Source organism: Nelumbo lutea, chromosome 3 (assembly GCF_056320005.1).
Source record: "Nelumbo lutea isolate HS-2025 chromosome 3, American lotus-T2T, whole genome shotgun sequence".
NCBI lineage: Eukaryota > Viridiplantae > Streptophyta > Magnoliopsida > Proteales > Nelumbonaceae > Nelumbo > Nelumbo lutea.
The window spans coordinates 48,471,243-48,490,736 of NC_142686.1; the positions used below are offsets into that span (position 1 = coordinate 48,471,243).

The 19,494-nt window shown below is 40.9% G+C and overlaps 2 protein-coding genes across 3 annotated transcripts; one reads left to right on the forward strand and one right to left on the reverse strand.

Moving 5' to 3' along the window:
- Positions 1-893: 893 nt before the first annotated feature.
- Positions 894-12,876, forward strand: LOC148864814 (guanine nucleotide-binding protein subunit gamma 1-like). The gene is made up of 4 exons (XM_088976705.1): positions 894-1,606; positions 12,294-12,346; positions 12,463-12,507; positions 12,599-12,876. The coding sequence occupies exons 1-4, from the start codon at positions 1,472-1,474 to the stop codon at positions 12,681-12,683; spliced, it is 318 nt and encodes a 105-aa protein (XP_088832831.1). The 5' UTR covers positions 894-1,471; the 3' UTR covers positions 12,684-12,876.
- On the reverse strand, positions 12,816-19,494 carry LOC148864815 (uncharacterized). 2 transcript variants are annotated; one of them, XM_088976703.1, is made up of 3 exons: positions 19,273-19,494; positions 18,788-19,003; positions 12,816-13,363 (listed from the first exon to the last, which is right to left on the reverse strand). In XM_088976703.1, exons 2-3 carry the CDS (start codon positions 18,977-18,979, stop codon positions 13,004-13,006), a joined length of 552 nt encoding a protein of 183 aa, XP_088832829.1. In that variant the 5' UTR covers positions 18,980-19,003; positions 19,273-19,494; the 3' UTR covers positions 12,816-13,003. The 2 variants fall into 2 exon arrangements, with proteins under 2 accessions (XP_088832829.1, XP_088832830.1); XM_088976704.1 differs by having other exon boundaries at positions 18,788-18,996; positions 19,273-19,458.

Below are 19,494 nucleotides of genomic sequence, written 5' to 3' on the forward strand. Positions count from 1 at the left end.
ACAAACATGGACAAATGTGAACCAGCAATAAAATTGAAGCTTGTACAAAATTTATATCCAATTTAAAATTTGCATTGCTGCCAAAAACACATAAAAGTTATTCTTGTAAAACCATACATGTGCATAGGGCGTAATTGGGCTGAGTGTGGTATGAAATGGGTAGAGGTGTAAATCAGGTTGTGCTGGGTAGGCACGACATGACCCGTGTGTGGTTTATGCAAAGTGCAGCCCATGTTGTGCCGACTTTGGGCCAAGTCGGGCCATGCTTCCATCTCCTGTATACTTTAGGGGTTGGCCTGACATGGCACACAGCCCAAGTCCGCATGGGCTCATGTCGTGTCATGGGTTGAGCCTTGCGCCAGGTCGGACTATGGATCAGGCCAAACCACTTTTTATTTTTAATTTTGAAAAAAATAGTAAAAATTTTAATATAAATTAAAAAAATAGACAAAAAAACTTAAAATTTTATTTTATATGAACTTAAATTCATAAATGACACAGCCCACTTGGTCGTGTCATATCGTATCGGCCATGGATCTTAGAACCCTAAACCCGGCACAACACATACGATTGTGCCGTGCCCAACATGACTCATAATCCGTCGTGTCGGTCCTGCTCAAAATGTGCCGAGCCGCGGGTGATACGGCCCGATTTACACATAAAGAAATGAGTTTGATTAGACTGAAATATGGTCCACTAAGTTTCTAACAGGAACCGAATTTGCCTAATCCAACCCAAAGCCCGACTGGATTTGCCCAAATTCGCCTAACATGAATGGATTTGTGTGATAGCAATTTGCAAAATTATGAAATAATAATTTTGTATCGCCGTCGGCCGTACTAATAATGCATCGAGAGACAGCATTTAACGACTGTTTGTTCAATGTAAAAAAAATAGAAGACACGATAGAGAGAGAATCCAGATAAACAAACAAAAAAAAGCTGAGAAGCTGCAGAGCTGCTGCACCATGTCGACACCACTACTAGAGGAGGCCACACTCCACAGAAAAGGTAACGCAACAACCCAGCGAACAAAAACGAAAAGCCCAAACAGTACCCAGACACAGAGACGGAGCGAGAGGAGAGGGGGGAGTACTTGAAAGCAACACGAGAAAAGACGCAGAGCTTTCAGATGCCAACTTTGCTGGGAAAACAAAACAAATTAGCAATCTCTTTCCTTTTCCTTCCTTCCAAAATGCAATAAATGAAAGTGATCAAAATCTTATAAATGTATCTGAGTTGCTCGGCCTGCAACCTCAGGTGAATCTGATCCATCTGGCCTACATTCTTCTTGATTTATCAATGGCGTGACGTTTACTTTGGAGACGATGAAGTCTGGTCTCGCTGCGTTTTGTCCTCAAACTTTTATTGGTTTCATCGGTGGCGTCGTTGTCGTGGAGATCTACTCCTCTGTTTACTGAGTCGCCGAGCTGAAAAGGTCCAAACAGAAGGGGTTTTAGTTGTCTGCAGAGATGCAGGCGGTGGACTCTGAAACCGCGTCGACGATAGGTCTCCAGCTTCCTGCGGTGAAAAAAGCTGATGCGGGAGGGAAGCATCGGATTATCGCCGAATTGAAGCGCCTCGAGCAGGAAACTAGATTCTTGGAGGTCGGCTTCTGCCTATGATTTCTGGTCTTCCTTCGTTTCTTTTTTAATGTTTTCTCTTTGCCATGTTGCCTTTTGAGTTGTTTTTGATTATTTGTTATTGGGATTTGAATACTCTAATTGCCGACAAAATAAGAATTAGTTTTTGAGCTTCCTTGTGCCCTTCTTCACCTTTCTTCGTTCAGCAATTGCAGTACTGTTGATTTTTTAGTGGTTTTAGGTCTCAAAGAGGGCGGACTTTCGTGGCCTTCAAATCTTTTTAACTTTGAGATAAGAAACGCTTTTATGCGAGACCTACAAGTTCGACCAAGTTTTCAAGTCTTTCAGGGAAGGAAGCAGTTTAGTTAGTTGATCGAAAAACGATACAGAGTTTGAGCATTTTAGTATTACTTGACTTACCAGAAAACCGTGCAGCACCAATTGGGCAGTTAACTACAGAAAGGACGGCAGTTCAGAGTGACTGGGGTTTGAATACGGGAAGTGAATCATAAGTGCTTTCTTCAGTCAAATGAAGTCGGGGATCTCGGAACAACCGGGTGACATCCAGAACCACCTAAGTTGTAACAACTTGCCTTAGCCAAAATGATGGAATCCCAGCTAGCGACCTGGCACTGTTGCCGACCTGGCGACCTGCGCCGACTTGGCGATCCACCTCTGGCGCCGACCTGGCGACCTACCCCTGTTGTCAACATGGCGACCTGCATCTAGTGCTGACCTGGCGACCTGCATCCACCGTCGATTTGGCGACCTACCTCTAGCGTCGACCTGACAACCTACGAGACATGCTCGCCGTCAATTTCTGCATTTATCCCATCACTCTCGGGTCTCTCGGAAGTCATCTCTCACTCTGAATGTTTTGGGAGAAACCGAGTAAGGCACAGAGATTGGCCTACGTGCACGACTACCTCTGAGGACTTCAGAGCAGTTAGGCACTTCCTCCCGGAGATCCCAGACGTGATGCGTGATGCTCATGCCAAACAATGCCTATATAAAGGCCTTACCTCCAACCCCAGGGGAGAGAGGCGCAATTTAGTTCTCACAGCTCTCCGGTTCTCTCACATTTAGCTATCTTAAAATCTCTGATTCGCTAACTTAAGCATTGGAGTGCCCACCCCTGGTAAAGCAACCCGGGCACTCTGACACTGTCCTTGCAAGTCGCATCAGAGCCACCTTTCCAACTCGTCACCACTCAGTTAGACATCAGAGTCACCTCTCCAACTCGTCACCATTCAGTTAGGCATTAGAACCACCTTAACAGCTCGTCACCATTCATTTAGGCGTCAGATCCACCTCTCCAGCTCGTCACCATTCGGCTAGGCGTCCAAGCCACCTTTCAGGTAGGAACCATTCAGCCAGACATCCAAGCCACATTCCAGGTAGGGATTATTCAGCCAGGCATCCGAGTCACCTGCCAATTGGGAGCTGTCGAAATGCGCTTCATCAATTGGCGTCGTCTGTGGGAAACGCTACAAAAGGCTATTTTCTCACCCGATTATCTGAGCCTCAAGTAATAACATCTTCAAGCAACAACAATAGCGCTTGATCGAAAGAACCCCCTAGGGTGGCAGAAGCAAAATGATTAGCCCAGACGAGTTCTCGCAGTTTTGCTCTGACAGAATCTCCCTAATTGTGAGGTCACCCCATGTCAAGCTCTACGTGCTCTTTGCAAGAGCTGACGACCAATAGAATGTGAGGCCACCCCATAGGTTGTGCCCTCCTTAGTTCCCGTTGGAGTTGATAGCCAACAAACTGTGAGGTCGCGCCGTAGATCAAGCCTTCCATGCTTTACGTGGGAGTTGATGGCCAGCAGGTTGTGGAGCCGCCCTTACAGGTCAGTCCTGTCGAGGTGACGAGGTGTCTGTAGGATGAGGTGCTGAGAGCAAAACTAGACTGTCAAAATTCTGACAACCTGGCAACCTAGAGAACTGCCTCCAAACTGACGATTTGCTTCTACTGACCTAGTGGCACACGTAATCAACTTGGATGAGCCTTGTCAGTCCTTTTCGCGAGGTCGCCCCTATAGGTCGAGCCCTTTGTGGCTCCCGCAAGAGTTGGCGGCCAACAGACTACAAGCGCCTTGCGGGTTGAGTAGACCTGTTCATGGGCCGGGCCGGGCCGGGCTTTCACTTGTCACTAATGAAAATATACTAGGCCCGAGCCCGGCCCTGGTAAAAAGCCCGAAACCCGAGCTCGAGTCCGAAGCCCGACCTAATTGAAAAAAAAAAAATTTTCCCTATTCAAATTAGAATTAAAAATTCAGAGTATTTTTTTTTTCTATTTAAATGAACAAATGGGCCTACAAGATGGTATTTTTTCCTTTCTTTTATATTTTAAAACACAATTTTACATTCTTAAATCAAAAAAATTATTCAAATGGACATAATCACATAACTAATTTTAAGTTTAATACTAGGTCGGGCCGGACCGGGCTCGGGCCGGGCTATTTTGACAAAACTCAAGCCCGGCTCGAATTTATTGCGGGCCAGGCTTTTTGGCCCGACTTTAAGCTCGCGGGCCTATAAGCATGTTCAAGCCCGTCTGGGGGTCGGGCTGGCCCGTCGGACCACTCGGCCCATGAACAGGTCTAGGGTTGAGCCTTTCAAGGTTCCCATGCGAATTGGCAACTTGCAGTTTTTAAAGCTGCCCCCGCGGGTTGAGCTCCTTGTGGCTTATCTTAGGAGTAGACGACCAACACCTTAAAGGACTGATACAACACAACCGTGGCACCGACCCACTATTTAAATTCCAACATCGATGCACATATCACAAGGGGAAGCCAAACTGCCTTCAGCATCAAGGACCCCTATGCCGACCTCAAAATATGTTGGTAACAGGCCTAAGGACCTACAACGAAGCACAAATATACTCCCTTCGTTGAGCTGATCTCAGCTCGGGAGTGGGGGGCAATTGATGAGGGCAGATTTGGCCCTCCACTAACATCATGACACATTGTCACGGGGGTAGTTCTACAGTGGAAGAACCCGTGTGGCGTCTTGGCCAAGGCAGGCCAGAACAAGCCTTTGTAACGCATAGAGGCTAGGAGTTGCCCGATGGGATGGCTCCACCAAAGTCAGTAGCACTGGATCATGACCTCAAGTCCAATGGCCGGGGCACTCTCCTGGCTCAGACCGGTCCATGGGAGGCGCCGCTTACGTGCTAAAGGGGGACAACCATAATGGAAGGCGACCATGCGCCGATGAGGTGACTTGGCACCGATGTGATGGGTCTCCTGTAAGCCGATGATGACAGGCACCTGTGTGCCATGATGATAGGCAACCGCTTGGGCCGGAACACATCCGTGCGCCAAGGGCAACGGGGTAGCTCACTCAGCTTGGGCAAGGGACTAGCGTTGTGAAGGGACGTGCTTGAACCAAGCCCGCATGCCAAGCCTCCCTTGAGTATTGGAAGCGCAGTGCCGGTCCAACACTGTCCCCATGAGCAAGTGTGCACCCATGAGGAACCCTGGTAGCCATGCTAGCCGTTAACCAGGGCCGCCCCGCAAGGGGATGATGGTCTAGGAGTGCCAAGGTTAGGCACCCAAGGAGGTCGACCACCCCTCCTCAAAGAGTACGTTAAGCTTTTGGTGGTCTGCCTGAAGATGACATCAATTCTCCCAAAAATCTTACAAGCAAAAATGACGGGCATGTCCCTAACGTAAGCCTGCCAAGCGTAGGCAAGGCTAAGCCTGTGTCAGACCGTCACAACATGGCATCTCGGAACAATTGGGTGACACCTAGAACCACTTAGGCGACAACTTGCCTTAGCCAAAATGGAGTCTCAGCTAGCGACCTGGCACTGTTGCTGACCTGGCGACTTGCCTCTGGCGCTGACCTGGTGACATGCCTCTAGTGCCGACCTGGCGACTTGCCTCTAGCACCGACCTGGCGACCTGCCTCTGGTGCCGACTTGACGACCTGCCTCTAGTGCCGACCTGGTGACCTGCCTCTAGCGCCAAGTTGGCAACCTACGAGACATGCTCGCCGTCGATTTCTGCATGCATCCCATCACTCCCGAGTCTCTCGGAAGTCAGCTCTCACACCGAATGTTTTGGGAGAAACCGAGTAAGGCGTTGAGATTGGCCTATGTGCACGACTACCTCCGAGGACTTTGGAGCAGTTAGGCACGCCCTCCCAAGGATCTTGGACATGTTGCGTGATGCTCACGCCAAACAATGCATATATAAAGGCCTTACCTCCAACCCCAGGGGGGAGAGGCGCAATTTAGTTCTCGCGGCTCTCTAGCTCTCTCACATTTAGCCATCTTAAAATCTCTGATTCTATAACTTTAGCATCGGAGTGCCCATCCCGGGTAAAGCAACTCGGGCACTCTAACACTGTGTCCTTGCATGTTGCATCAGAGCCACCTCTCCAGCTCGTCACCACTCAGCTAGACATCAGAGCCACATCTCCAACTCGTCGCCATTCGGTTAGGCGTTAGAGTCACATCTCCAGCTCGTCAACATTCAGTTAGGCATCAAAGCCACCTCTCCAGTTTGTCACCATTCAGCTAGGCGTCCAAGCCACCTTTCAGGTAAGAACCATTCAGCCAGGCATCCAAGCCACATTCTAGGTAGGGATTATTTACTACTATGTCATTTATGGAGGGAAAGTAAGTGTCAGAATCTCAATCTATTGCTGAAGTTCTTCCTGCCTCTGTAGTCTGTATACAGCATCCACTGAACCTTTGTAGCAAGCATGCTGTAGGACCTTATGACTAACTGTGCTGTGGACACAATGGGGGAATTTCTTCAATGGGTTGGTTTTGGAGGGCATTTGATGGATGGATACGAGTACCTGACCTCCAGTAGAAAATATCTTCGGTTGTAACCATGTATACTCATTTTTCTTAATCAATGGGAAAATCATCTCCAAGTGGCACAACAAATGCATATCCCTTCATACCATAGTTACCTAACCATGATCAGTTCACAATCTGCTCCCTTGGGTACCCCATTATGATGAATATCTCCTAGTAAGTAGGCAAATATATCTTTCCTTATAAATGAGTCAATTATCCATTCAAAATGCCCCTCTTATTTCTCCTTCTAAGTAAAAAAATTGGTATTCATAACTTTGTTATTAGATAGTATCTTAATAGAGCTACTCTGGCCACTTTCTTCTTGAGATTTACCTCATTTTAGTTATCTCTGTTTGCAATTTTGGAATTGATTTTTTTTCATTGAACCTTAAGGGAACTTTGAATGCCTAGTTCATGAAAGATGAAATGAGAAAATATCTGTTTTAAGACAGTTTGTCAGCTGTATTGATTCTATACATTTGGTTTATTTGGAAATTGCAGCATAGTGGAGCACTGGATTTTTAGTGGTCTTAGTTTTCAATGAGGAATAAGTTTTATTTTTATATTTTAGTGGAAATTGCAAGTTTGACAATGTTTCAAGCCTTTAAGACTGGATAGTTTGGTGAGCTGAACTCAGTAGAGTTTGACTAGGTCAAATAACTTTCTTTACCAGAACAACACTATGGAAGGTTAAATAACTTTCTTTACCAGAACAACGCTATGGAAGGTCAAATAACTTTCTTTACCAGAACAACACCATGGAATTAATTGGGCAGTTGGTTTCAAAATGACTGAAATTTGAGGACCTTGAAATGAACTATGTAATATGCAAATGGAATTAATTGGGCAGTTGGCTCCAGTTTCAAAATGACTGTTTGAGATTTGAGGACCTTGAAATGAACTATGTAATATGCAAATGTTTTCTATATATGAAGGGAAACTATGAATCTAGAGCACAATTTAATTTTCATAGGCTCGGAAATGCCTTGCTTTTGTTACTTTGATATCCATGAATGGGAAGCTGTAACATGTAGTAATGAAGTTAAATGAAATCATCCTTTATCACATGGCATCTGTTAAATCTTTTCATGAGTGTTCTTGTGTGATCTATGTGTACCATTGCTCTGGAATAGGAGGATTCTTCAATAAGCTGGTTTTGGAAGGAACTTTCTAGATGAATGTGATTATCTTCATTTCATACAAAAATAACTACTTAGATTTTGATATCTTTAGTTGCCCTTATTTTTAGACTGGTTATTATATGTTTATTTATTTAGTTTGATCGGCAAAGGAGAATTTTATTCAATTAAGAACCAGTTAAAGAATTGCAGCAAATAGAAAGCAGACATTGAACCACGAAGTGTTACAATAAAGCCTAAAAAAGCTGCTTTCTATGAACTCCCTGTTTGACTAATGAATCAGCCATCCCATTTGCCCTTTGCTAGACTCTCAATCTCCATTAGGAGATGTCTATAAATCCAAGGAGCATTACCCCTTGAATTAGTCCATGATATCACTATTTTTGAGTCCCCTTCTACCTCCAAGTTCTTAAGATTTGCTTGCTTGGCAAGTTTTAACCCATAGCAGAACTAACAATTCAGCCTTTAAAGAATCACCTTCCCGTAAATGTCCTGAATACATAGCCACTAGTTTGCTTGAGGAATCTCTAGTCACACCACCAATGCCTACCAATCCTGGTTTCCTATTGAGTTCCTATCAAAATACAGCTTGAATTTGTTGAGACTTGGGGACTTTCACTTCATCACCTTTCTTTCTTTCTTTTTTCCTTCTCAGAAGAGTGTGCCACTTCATTCCACGCTCTTACTATATCAATAATCGAGATACTTTGAAAGAGCTCGAGTGTTTTCACCCAATATGCAACTTTTATCTTAGTGGCCTCCACTAGATCTTCATTTGACCGTACTTCTCGTTGAAAATTATTATTATTTTTTGATAAATGTTGAAAATTATTATATTTCTTTCCTCCCATACAGTCCATACCATTGCTACCCTAACTGATTTCCACACAACTTTTTCTCCTTTTGTTGGTTGCTTTAAAAAGTTTGTGTTGAAGAGGATTACTACATCCTAGGGAGTACTCCACCTGCAACCAAAAAGAGAACAAAAAGACTCCCAAAAAAGAGAATATAAGGGCAATGGATCAGTAAATGGGATGGGGACTCGCCATCTGCAGAGCAAAGAATGCACATATGAGGGGAGAGGCATTTATTTGACCTCCTTTTTTTGAAGCATGTCATAGGTGTTCACCTTCCCAAGATTATTATATATTTATATCTTTTTCTACCTCTACCAGATAAACTCTTTTTATGGAAGTGGCAATCCACCTCCAAATGGCACTGTAAAATTCATCTATATTGATAGATTTCTGAGGTACAGATGGATTTTAAGCCTAATCAATACACTGCTTAAGTAGGGACTTGGGTCAAGAAACTTCTTCTTGCGTTATTCTCTTGGAAGAGTTGGATGTGTATCTAAGTTACCAGTCAAGGAGTGTTGTATGAGTGGTCTCCTGAGGTAATGAGCAAGATGTTAAATTTCTATCTTGATGCACATGATGACCTCTCTAAAACTGATTTTTTTTCCAAAGATTTCGGAAAGAATATGAGAATAGACTGTCAATTTGATAAATATCAATCCAAAACTGATTGAGCTGCTTTGAGGGAGCTCTGCCAACTGAATACAAGGGGAAGGAGAGAAAGGAAATGGGAAAAGGGGGATTTTTTTTTTATCCATAACCAACTCTGCAGGCCTTATATAGCTTTGGCATTATTACATATTCATGCACATGGCACCTCACTCTACGCTAGTGCTCTTTTCGTAAAACCAAATGGATGGCTTGATGGGCTGAGTCAATGCTCCTTGGGTCTCCTGGGCATGAGGATGTTGACTAGTCTGGCTCCTATCGTAATTCCTGAAATTTTTATTTTCTTGTTCTTTTCTCTATTATTTCCTATACCTTTTCCCCCCTAATACTTGTCTAACCTTCCTATTTACATGGTCTCTATTTCTCCTGTCTTTTTAATAGTCATTGTAGGAGTTGTTTATTGTATTTCATACAATATTATGCAATTTATGCTGTGAACAGTACATCATTCTTACATTTGTACAGATGATGTTCTTTAAGAGAGGAAAGAGCAATATATTCAGTTTTAAAGAGCTTAGATCAGATTCTTTCAAATAAAATTAGTTTAGACTTTAGACAGGCTACTGTAAACCTCATAATTAATAACATGTATTGCATTTGTGTACTGATAAAATAAATGCATAATGCATTTGCAATTAAGTTTAATTTGCTTGTGTGGTCCTTGCTGGTCTCATCTCATTTGCTTCCTGGATGGGAGTCCACAACTCATTTATTCTTTCACTATGCTTTTAGTAGACAATAGACTGCTTTGGCAGTTCCCTTACAATGTGTGGCTCCAGTTAAAAATACAGGTACTGTCACTGGAGAGAATACAAACTTGAAGGGGTTTTTTTTATTGGATAGCTATTCTTCATGACATTATGTGGAGTGTGGGAAAAGAAAGAGACAGAGTGGAAGATGTAGAATTTTTCTTTGAGGTTACTTAACCAAAAAAAGGAAGGATAAAAGAAAAATCTTCCTTTGAGGTTCTAAGAGGTTTAGTGCTACTTCTTCTGACTCCCTGGGGCTAGCAATCAGCATCTTCAGAGGAATTTCTGCTGCTGACAGGAGAAGGAATCCATTAACAAAATCTTCCACTCTGCTCATGGAGGAGCACTTGGAAGAATGTCTATACCTACTCCTGATGAATCCTCAAAATGGAACTTGATGTCGGCAGGCTTAGTGGTGGCTGTTTTAGAGAAGATGGTGGGGTGTTTTAGGGCTTTCAGCATCCCAATTAAAGTTCCAGGCTCCACAAGGGTGTTAGTGAAAACACTGTTAACAGGCATCTGGATTTTTTAGCAATCTTATCTCTCCCCTTTGGCTATTTAGGGTGATTGAGAATGCCATCCAATAATCCAGTAGTGTCAAAGAGTAGGCAAGGCCTGTGACAAGTAGCACATCTGCTAAATTAGATTCTGGGAACCCTGAAGGGTTGAGCACTAGACTCAATAGATTCCTAGGGAGATGAACAGCATAAGGTGAGCTTCCTAATTTGGGAATTTGGAAGACTTATTATAACGACAGCTCCATTCCAATGTAACATTTGCATTTGGTGGAGCCAGTTTTTCATATTCCAGGTATTGTATATTTTCTCATGTGCTCTGGTCTTTGAGATATACGTATGCACTCAAATGATTGGGAACAAGGAACAGCACAGTTTTTCTGAAAAGCCCATAGAAAGCTATTAAAACTTTTTACATTTTGTTACACAACATACTGAATATAACTTTGTCAATTAAATTAAGTATTTTTTTATGAATGTCAGTTAGATTAAATATTAACCTTTGATTGGGGAATCAATCTTTATATTCCAGATTTCCTTGGTTGCACTCAATATCATGTTACAAAAATCATTTCATTTCTTCATTTCTTTCATTCAGTCTGGTCTATCCTAGGATTTTGGCTTTAGATCCACATATTCTTGTTATGTTCTTGATCTGCAAACATTTGGAAACATTTTCTTCCCCTATTTGGCACTCTGAAATCCCCATATGAAATAATAGACATGTGTTTGCCACACTTCCTCCCCCTTCAACTAAGAGAAAAAAATTCTATGAAGAAAGCTCAAGAGCTGTCGTTCTTTGGAGTGTATGCGACAAGAAAACTAAAAGGGGCAAGATGGAAACATTCTTATTGACTTGGTCACTGCTAGAGTGGTGTATTGAGTGCTTACAAGAAAGGAGTTTAAAGAGGTCCAGTGGATACAGTGATGCACTTGTTAAAGGGTGGCAATACCTGGGTAGCTATACCTCCCCAGGCATTGACAGCCCAAGAATGGGAAGCCCTGGAAAATGGATACATAAAAGTCAACTTGATATTCTATTGGCAATCCAAGTAAATCGGGTATAGATGGATGGTGGTAATTTAATTCTGATATACTCAGGGCAACTTGGTGAAAGATATACAATTTAGGCTGAAAATGTCTATTCTTCGTGGAGGGAGGTCTTCAATTTCATATGCAATAATAAATTTGGTTTTCCTTTTTATTTTATGATGTACTATTTGTTTGTTAGAATTGCTAAAAGTGATATCAATCCTAAATTCAATAGCTGTAGCTTGGGTCATTCTACAAGATTGGGAAATTCCTACTCTAATTTACTAAGGACTCCATTGAGACAACCAGGTACGAATAAAATGTATTTGGTAATTGTTTTCATTTGTTTGATGTTGTTAATTGCCCTCTCCTAGCAGCTACTCCAATGGTTGTCCTCCCACATGAGATCTTATATGACAGGATAGAGAAGAATCTAGTTGTAATCCTTCTCATCTTCTAAATTCAGAAAAATTATTTTGCATCAAATCATTATGAGCGTCACTGCCACAAGTATACCGCACATAATGGTTAAGACCTATTCAAAACAGTAATCCATGTAAACCTTTGATCCATGAATGAGTAGTAAAAGATTCTTACATATTATGTCAGTTGAATCAGTGGCCAAGACTGCCCCACGTGTGATGGTTGCTAGTTTGTTACCTATAGATAATACACTCATGCATGATGTGTTTCTTTAATGAAAGTGGAGTTGTTTATCATCCCCAGTACCTGCAATTATCTTCCTACTGAAACTACGGAGTTAAATTTGGTTGCGGGTTCTGGTGAATGGTGGCAGTGTTCAAGGCATTCTTCCTGTCAAAGCTGTTTCATGTATAAAGTGCTGCTACATGAATTGTAGTTACCTTTTCCAATTACTTATATTTAGTTCAGAGTTGCACCTGACATTGTTTTTTCTCACTACAATTCTGCAGGAAGAGATAGAAGAGCTTGAGAAAACAGAGAAGGTTTCAGCTGCATGCCGGGAGTATGTATGAGTACATCGTTGGTGCCAAAATATGATTTCATTTGCCATGTGACGTTGAAATTGATTTTTATAGTTAATTCATTCTAGGGGACTGAATTTCATTTGGTTTCCACCAGATTGATGCTAAAAATTGAAACAAGATCGGATCCACTACTTCCAGTGTAACCAACTTTCCTTGAATACTTCTTCCTGCATTTTTAGAAGCTTTGTATTATCTTCTTCAATAACCTTTGCACTCTTGTGGTTTGGCAGAACAAATGGCCTCACCAACCCAACCTGGAATAGATGGTTCGAAGGCCCACAAGATTCAAATGGCTGCAGGTGCTGGATGCTGTAATGATGGCTGTGAATCATCTGGAGATGCCCTTTGGTTTTCAATTGTTTCCAGAGGCTTAAAAGTTATTTCCATGTCACAAACACCTGTCAATCTGTTATTTTTGACAATTGACAAATCAAAGAAGAAATTCGATTGTGCACAATATAACTTTTTAGGCAAATGGATTACACAATTTTATCTTTGGGAATTCAAACACGGATGAATGATTGTACACAAATGGGGAAGCTTTTCTTTTCGCTCTTCAAAACAAAACATCCATGAAAGTACATCAAGTTGATCCTTGCCTTGCCGATCCAAAAAGAAAAGCATCCCACTTCTTCTCAAGTTGTGGGCTTCCCAGTCACACGCTGGGCTATCCATCCCAAGCCGTCATACAATCCTTCTCCTGTGAGAGCACAACATGCTTGGATGTGCCAGTCATGATTCTTGATGCTGTGAAGTGAAAGTGCATCTGTTATCTCTGCTGGGGACATAGCATCCTTGAGATCCTGCTTGTTTGCAAATACGAGAACGACAGAATGCTCAAGGTCTTCGTGTTGGAGCAACCTGAACAACTCATCCTTCATTATGTTAATCCTTGCCCTATCAGTGCTGTCTATCACCACAATGACGGCATGGGTGCCACGGTAATATGTCGCCCATGATGTTCTTAGTCGCTCTTGTCCTCCAAGATCCCAGACCTGCATCATGAATTAATTAGTGGTGGGCCGGGGGCATATAGAACTACAAACCTTACAATTACAAACCTCTAACTATTTGTAACAGGGGCTAAAATCATGCTGTCTCAACTGTTGGTAAGGTACTAAGGTCTCCTGCTGGTTGTAGCGGAGACCTGAGATCGAATCTTGCCTGCACCTGGATTAGGGGGGTTATGGGTTGGGGGATGGGCTACCCCCCCGTTGTGTAGCCCTTCAGAAGATATCAAAAAAGATTAAAAATATCAGTCTGTCTCAACTCTCTAGGGATAAAATACATCAGAGATACAGCCAACCATATTAAGTATTTAAGGATGCCAAATGAGGTAGAAAACTAAAAATCTGAGAGAATGAGGCATTATCTAATCAATTCTTTGACAGAACCCTCCATAATTTATCAATTACGCCCCACCCCCAAAGCAAAAATAAAGGAAAGAAATATTATATCTATATCCCATGTATGAGAGTGATTCCATGCAATTATGGGCTCAGCATTTTCAATTGAAATTGCAAGCCGTCATGGTCCATGACACATTTCAGACAATTAGACTAAATAACATCAGCAAAGCCTCCTCCATACAGCCATGGTCTCAACAAGAAAACTGCTGCCACAAATTAAGCTTTGGGGGAATGTTAACCAAGCAACCAAGTATTGGTTGCATAAATTTCTATAACTCTTAATATTATACAAGTGGTTACAAGCCTTGTGTTACCTGCTAGAAAGGTTGAACTCAGAAGTCGCACACACCGGTTTTCAACCTTCTACCTGCTCAACAGGTAGAATAGCCCAGTTCTCATGTTAACCAAGCAACCAAGTATTGGCAATCCTAGTTCTCATGTTAAGAGTGAGTAGCATCTTCTACAGCCACTCTCATCCCTCCCAAGCCTAATTCAAGAAATATCATAGGATCATAGGTTACAGAATAGCCCCTCAAATCTCTCTGCTTAATCTTATGTCCTGTTCAAGATTATATCTAAACCTCCCTCCCTCCCCTCCCCTCCCCTCCCCCTGCTTAATCTTATGTCCTGTTCAAGATTATATCTATACCTCCCTCCCTCCCCTCCCTGCCTTTGGCCGCCTGGTTGATCAGTCATGCTTTAACCATTCTGCAAGTGATAGGTGCTAAGTGTCAACTCTATTGTCCCCTCCCCCAAAACTGGATTCAAATACTAGTTTCTACACCTATCACACATACCATAAGCCTTGCCAACAACAACCCTACATCTTGTCCCAATACCCAAAGTTGGGTATTGGTGCATATCAATATGATCCATACTCTACTTTTTTATTTTGTAATTATTAGGAGGTTGGGAAAGAGACCTCCAAACTTTTACATATTTTAAAACATTTTTGTATTGGGTGGATGCAGTCACACAATTTGGGGGTCTGGGTACATCATCAACTCATAAGGGTTGTAACTTGCTTAGAAAGGGAGGTTGGGGTACAGTTCAGGTGGACAAGGAGATCAGCAAATGGACTAGCTGACACCCTGACAAAGCAAGGAACTTTCAGGGAGAACTTGTTTTGGGCTGTTCTGTAATTTGAAAACATTCTTCTAAGGGTCAACACCCCTGGGTGGTGACAGTATTATATTAAATTTTATCTAATGAAAGTTACCATTTCTGATAAAAACACTTTTGTATTGGCGTATCCATGTGTATCCAGATGCACCAAATACAGATATGATACACCTGATACAATAAAGGGCATATTGTATTGATATTTTAATCCTTGCCCTACATGAAGCATGATTAGCCCAGAAGTACTCTTACAAGAATAACGTGATATCAAGATAAAAAAGTACAAAAAATCTTTCACCTTCGGATACAAACTAAAGGACCTTATACAGCCACAAATATGCTGACCAAGTACAAAATGCGGGCTGGGGTGGGGAGGGAACATTCCTTTCAGATTAGCAATGATAAGTCCAAATCCCAATACAAAGGATCTATTCCAACTCCTTCCCAAGCAAGGGCATCTGCTAATGTAATATATTGGATGATGCAGAAAACTAGCTGAATGAGTTCATCCTAGCAGCCAATGCCTTGCCCCCTCCCCCCCCCCCCATTTGGTGTTTTAAATGCCCAAGGTTTTTGCAAGTGATCTTATCCACACTTAAGTACTGCCAAGTTAGTGATCCTATCCACACATAACCACCACCGAGTCTCCTTCCAACTCTACTACTGCTATTCTCAGTTATGTTATAAGACTTTTCCTAAGAAATAAAAACCAGCTGTCTTCATTATATCCACACCACTATCTGAATATCCATCAGTTCTAAACCTATCCCATCCCAAGTCCAACTACAAGGTTTTTTTTTTGTTTTTTGTTAAATAAGTCCAGCTACAAGTTGAGCCTTATTAACGTAACAGCCCACTCCCCCTCCCGCCCCCCAACACACACATGACAAGAAAGACAAGGATAAAAGAAACTTTTCATGCATAGTTAGTCCCAAAACCATAAAGACCAGAAAGTCTCCATCCACTAAACCCAATTCCTTTACGAATATCTTCAATCTCCCTCAGTGTGCTTAGTGAAAAAAAGCTTCTCTACAAGTGTAAACAACCCTAAAAAGTAAACAAAATCCATGTTGCCATGTTTGCACTAATCTTAACAATTCTGTCTTATGGACATGGTAACATGCTTTATGTTTCTCTACACAACTGTGTGAGACTGAACTATTTGAGTCCTTAGGTAGAAGGATAATCATTTTATATTCTCCTTTCAATCGAGAATAATTTGTGGGTGTGCAAAGTTCATTTCCAATTCCAACTGTGCAGCTTGATATAAAGACCACCTAAAAAATTTACAGTAATAAAGAAAAAGTGAAAGATTAAAATGGAAAAATGGCATAGGAAAGATCTCCTTTCAAGTCTTCATGTATGACATCACATTTACCCCCAAAGAACTACTTAAAACATCTCTACTTGTTCTCTTCAAATTCTAGCAAGTTCTAGCCTTTGACCTGATTTTATGCTAGTGGTCCGGTCGCACTGGCAGATGATCTATATATGGCCCAAGCAAAATTTAACCAGATAAACTATGCCAGTTTAAATTACAACATTATACTAAAGTTTACCTTATATCACAACTTCACCATCATGACCTTTTTCTTTTTGGAAAATTTATCTCTTATGTAAGGTAAAGCAGAAGAGTAGAGTACCAAAATCTAATAGGTAATGGAAAACCATAATTGATAAGATTCAATACACTATGTACTTTGATAATAGCATTGTAATACATAATTTAGGAGAATAATTAGCTATTTATATTTTTTGATGAATAATATTTATTTATATTATTAAACGATAAAGAAATAGAATTTAGTATACCATTTACTTTGAGGGAAAAATTAGAATACCAAATTTAGGAGGAAAGTCAAATATAAAAATAATCAAATATGATGGGTAAAATGGATCTCAAGAAATTAAGAAGCAACTGCCTCAAGACACTTTTGGACTAAAAGGAATATCTGGTCAAGGGTAATTTTATCACATGAGAGCAACTAACCAACTTAACTCAATAAAGCCTTATTCCAACCATATGGGGTTGGCAAATGTATCATATTAGAACCTTTTTCTTGATATTATCCAATAAACATATCTTCCACTTCATTATTCATTTTTCTTCCTTTTAGATTTCTAATCTTTTAAGGAAAAAAGGAATATAGGTGGATAATTAATTACAACATATAAGAGATCCATGCAGAATTGATCCAATAATGAAGTTATGTTTTCCATGAAGGCTCTTAAAAAGAAACATCATGGCAATGAAATACTCATGATAAATTGATCCAATTCCAACCATCAAATTATGTTTTCTGTGTAGATTTTTTGAGAACAAAGTGTTGCAACAAGATGAAGTTCATCAGGCTAGCTGTAGCAGCCCACCACTCTTTGCTTCCAGCACATGTCACCACCATATTTTTCTTGAGACAGGCACCACTTTTGTAATAGTAACTTACCTACCTGATAGCTGTGCTTTTTTCTTCCCGATGAATATAGCTATGGTGTTTTGTGACCAGTGTACATCCCTAGTCTAAACATGTATTACTAACTGTACATGGCCTATTTTGTACACGTGTATGGTGGTGAATTTCAATAAATTACTTTGTCTTTCTCAAAAATAAAAGCTTTCAGTTTAGAGTTTTCTAAAAGTACAGCTTCAGAAATAAATCTCCATATAAAAAAGAAAATCTATGACCCAGGTTCCTAGGGTCTGAAAGATGCTCTTGAAAGTTTCAACATTATTAGTAGAGAACTTTAAGAATGATGCAAATAGAGAAACATGTGTATGGTAGAGCCGTAGAGGAAGCTTTTGTATCCATGACCAAGACCTGGAGCAAAAAGATTCTAAAAAAAGATTCTAAAAAAAGATTCTTAAGAACTTTGGAACACATGGTTTTATTGGATGAAGTTGTAGAGTAGTATGTAATAAGCTACTCTTTGTGGTAACTTGGATGGAAGGCCCCTTTGGTCACATTAGCCATCCAAATTTTCAATATTTTTTTATTTGAAAGTGCCTGAAAGAAGGGATTATTTGGACATATTGCAAGAAACTTTGGGATAAATTTTCCCATAAGAAAAGTGGGTACATGAGCGAGTAGGTTCCTTTTGGGACCACAACTGTGCTAACAACCAAGAAGATCAATAGTTCATTTGTATTTCTTTTCTAAATGACGTGACTATCAGGCTTCCCACAATTAAGATTCACTAGGGCCACGAGTGGTGCATATGTAGCAGTGCACAAGACCATAAAGGTTTAACCTTCACATATTGTGTTGGGGCCAAAAGGAAAAGGTGGGACACAAACTGGGGAAACTTTTATTTCCTCTATTTCTTTGCCTTTATCAAAGGCTAATAGGATGGGTTGAGGGGATGAAGGAAAAGACTGAATGATGAGCATGGATTTAGGAAGTGATTGAGAAGGATGTTTATAATCAACCTTTGAGGCTTTGATAACTAACAAATAAGATTGTTTTGTCCAAATTAATCACACGCCAATGGCATTAAGTTGAGAATTTCTCTTTATGTACACCAGAGCTAAATACAAGCAAAAAGTTTGTAGTTCACTTTGGTTGTGACCTGGCTGAGACGTTCCCAATCAATTCAGTGACATTGCCCAAATTTGTTATCTACTTTGAGATGAAAAGATATCAAATTGTGATAAGTTGACATGCGGAGAAATACACTTCACTGAATCTTGCCTCAACACCCATCCGTATCACAAACTCATAATTTTACAGCGTCCAAGTAGTAGAAATCAATCAGAGTGGCATAAGCTATATTATATATTCTTCTTCAGACGTGTAGCATAACTATGAGCGATTCAACAGCTAGAAGCTTATGGTTAAAAACATAAAATAACACCAGCAAAAAAAAAAAAATTGATCATGATGGTAAGCTCACCTCAAACCGAATGTTCTTATATACAAGCTCTTCGACGTTGCTCCCAACCGTGGCGTGTGTAGTGACAACCTCCCCCAAGTGCAATTTGTAGAGAGTCGTTGTCTTGCCAGCGTTGTCCAATCCAACCACGACTATCTTATATTCCTTCGCAGGAAATAACATGAACCAGAATCTTGATATAAAGGCTCCCATCTTCTATCCAAATCGAACTAAACCCTTAAATTAGAAGAAAAAATTATCAATTAGCAGAATAAAATAAACTGAATTAAATTGACCAGAAAGAAAATCATCGAACGCCCAAAAGAAAGCATAAACGTAATTAAAAAGAAAAGAACTATCTTAGAAAAGAATATTTAGTCTCTGAAAGAAAAGTGCTGATCAATTCGAATCAGAGATCTTTCAACAGGAAGAAAGATCTTCACTTGCACGAGAAAAGAAGCTCAAATCGAGTTGAACAAAATATAACGAAGCAAACGAAATTTTACCGAAGTACGAGATCGACAGCTTCTGGGGGTCCTTCGATAACGAGATTGAGAGAGATAGAGATCGAGTGGTTTCGTCTACTGGAGAGAGGGGAGAAGGAGAAGGAGAAGGGAAACCAAAAAGGAACCCTATTTCGTGCAAGAAATTTAGCGATTAGTCGATCTCCTTTTAACGAAGAGGCTGCTGTCGGCGCCATCGTGGCATGGCATGTTTAGGTATACCGC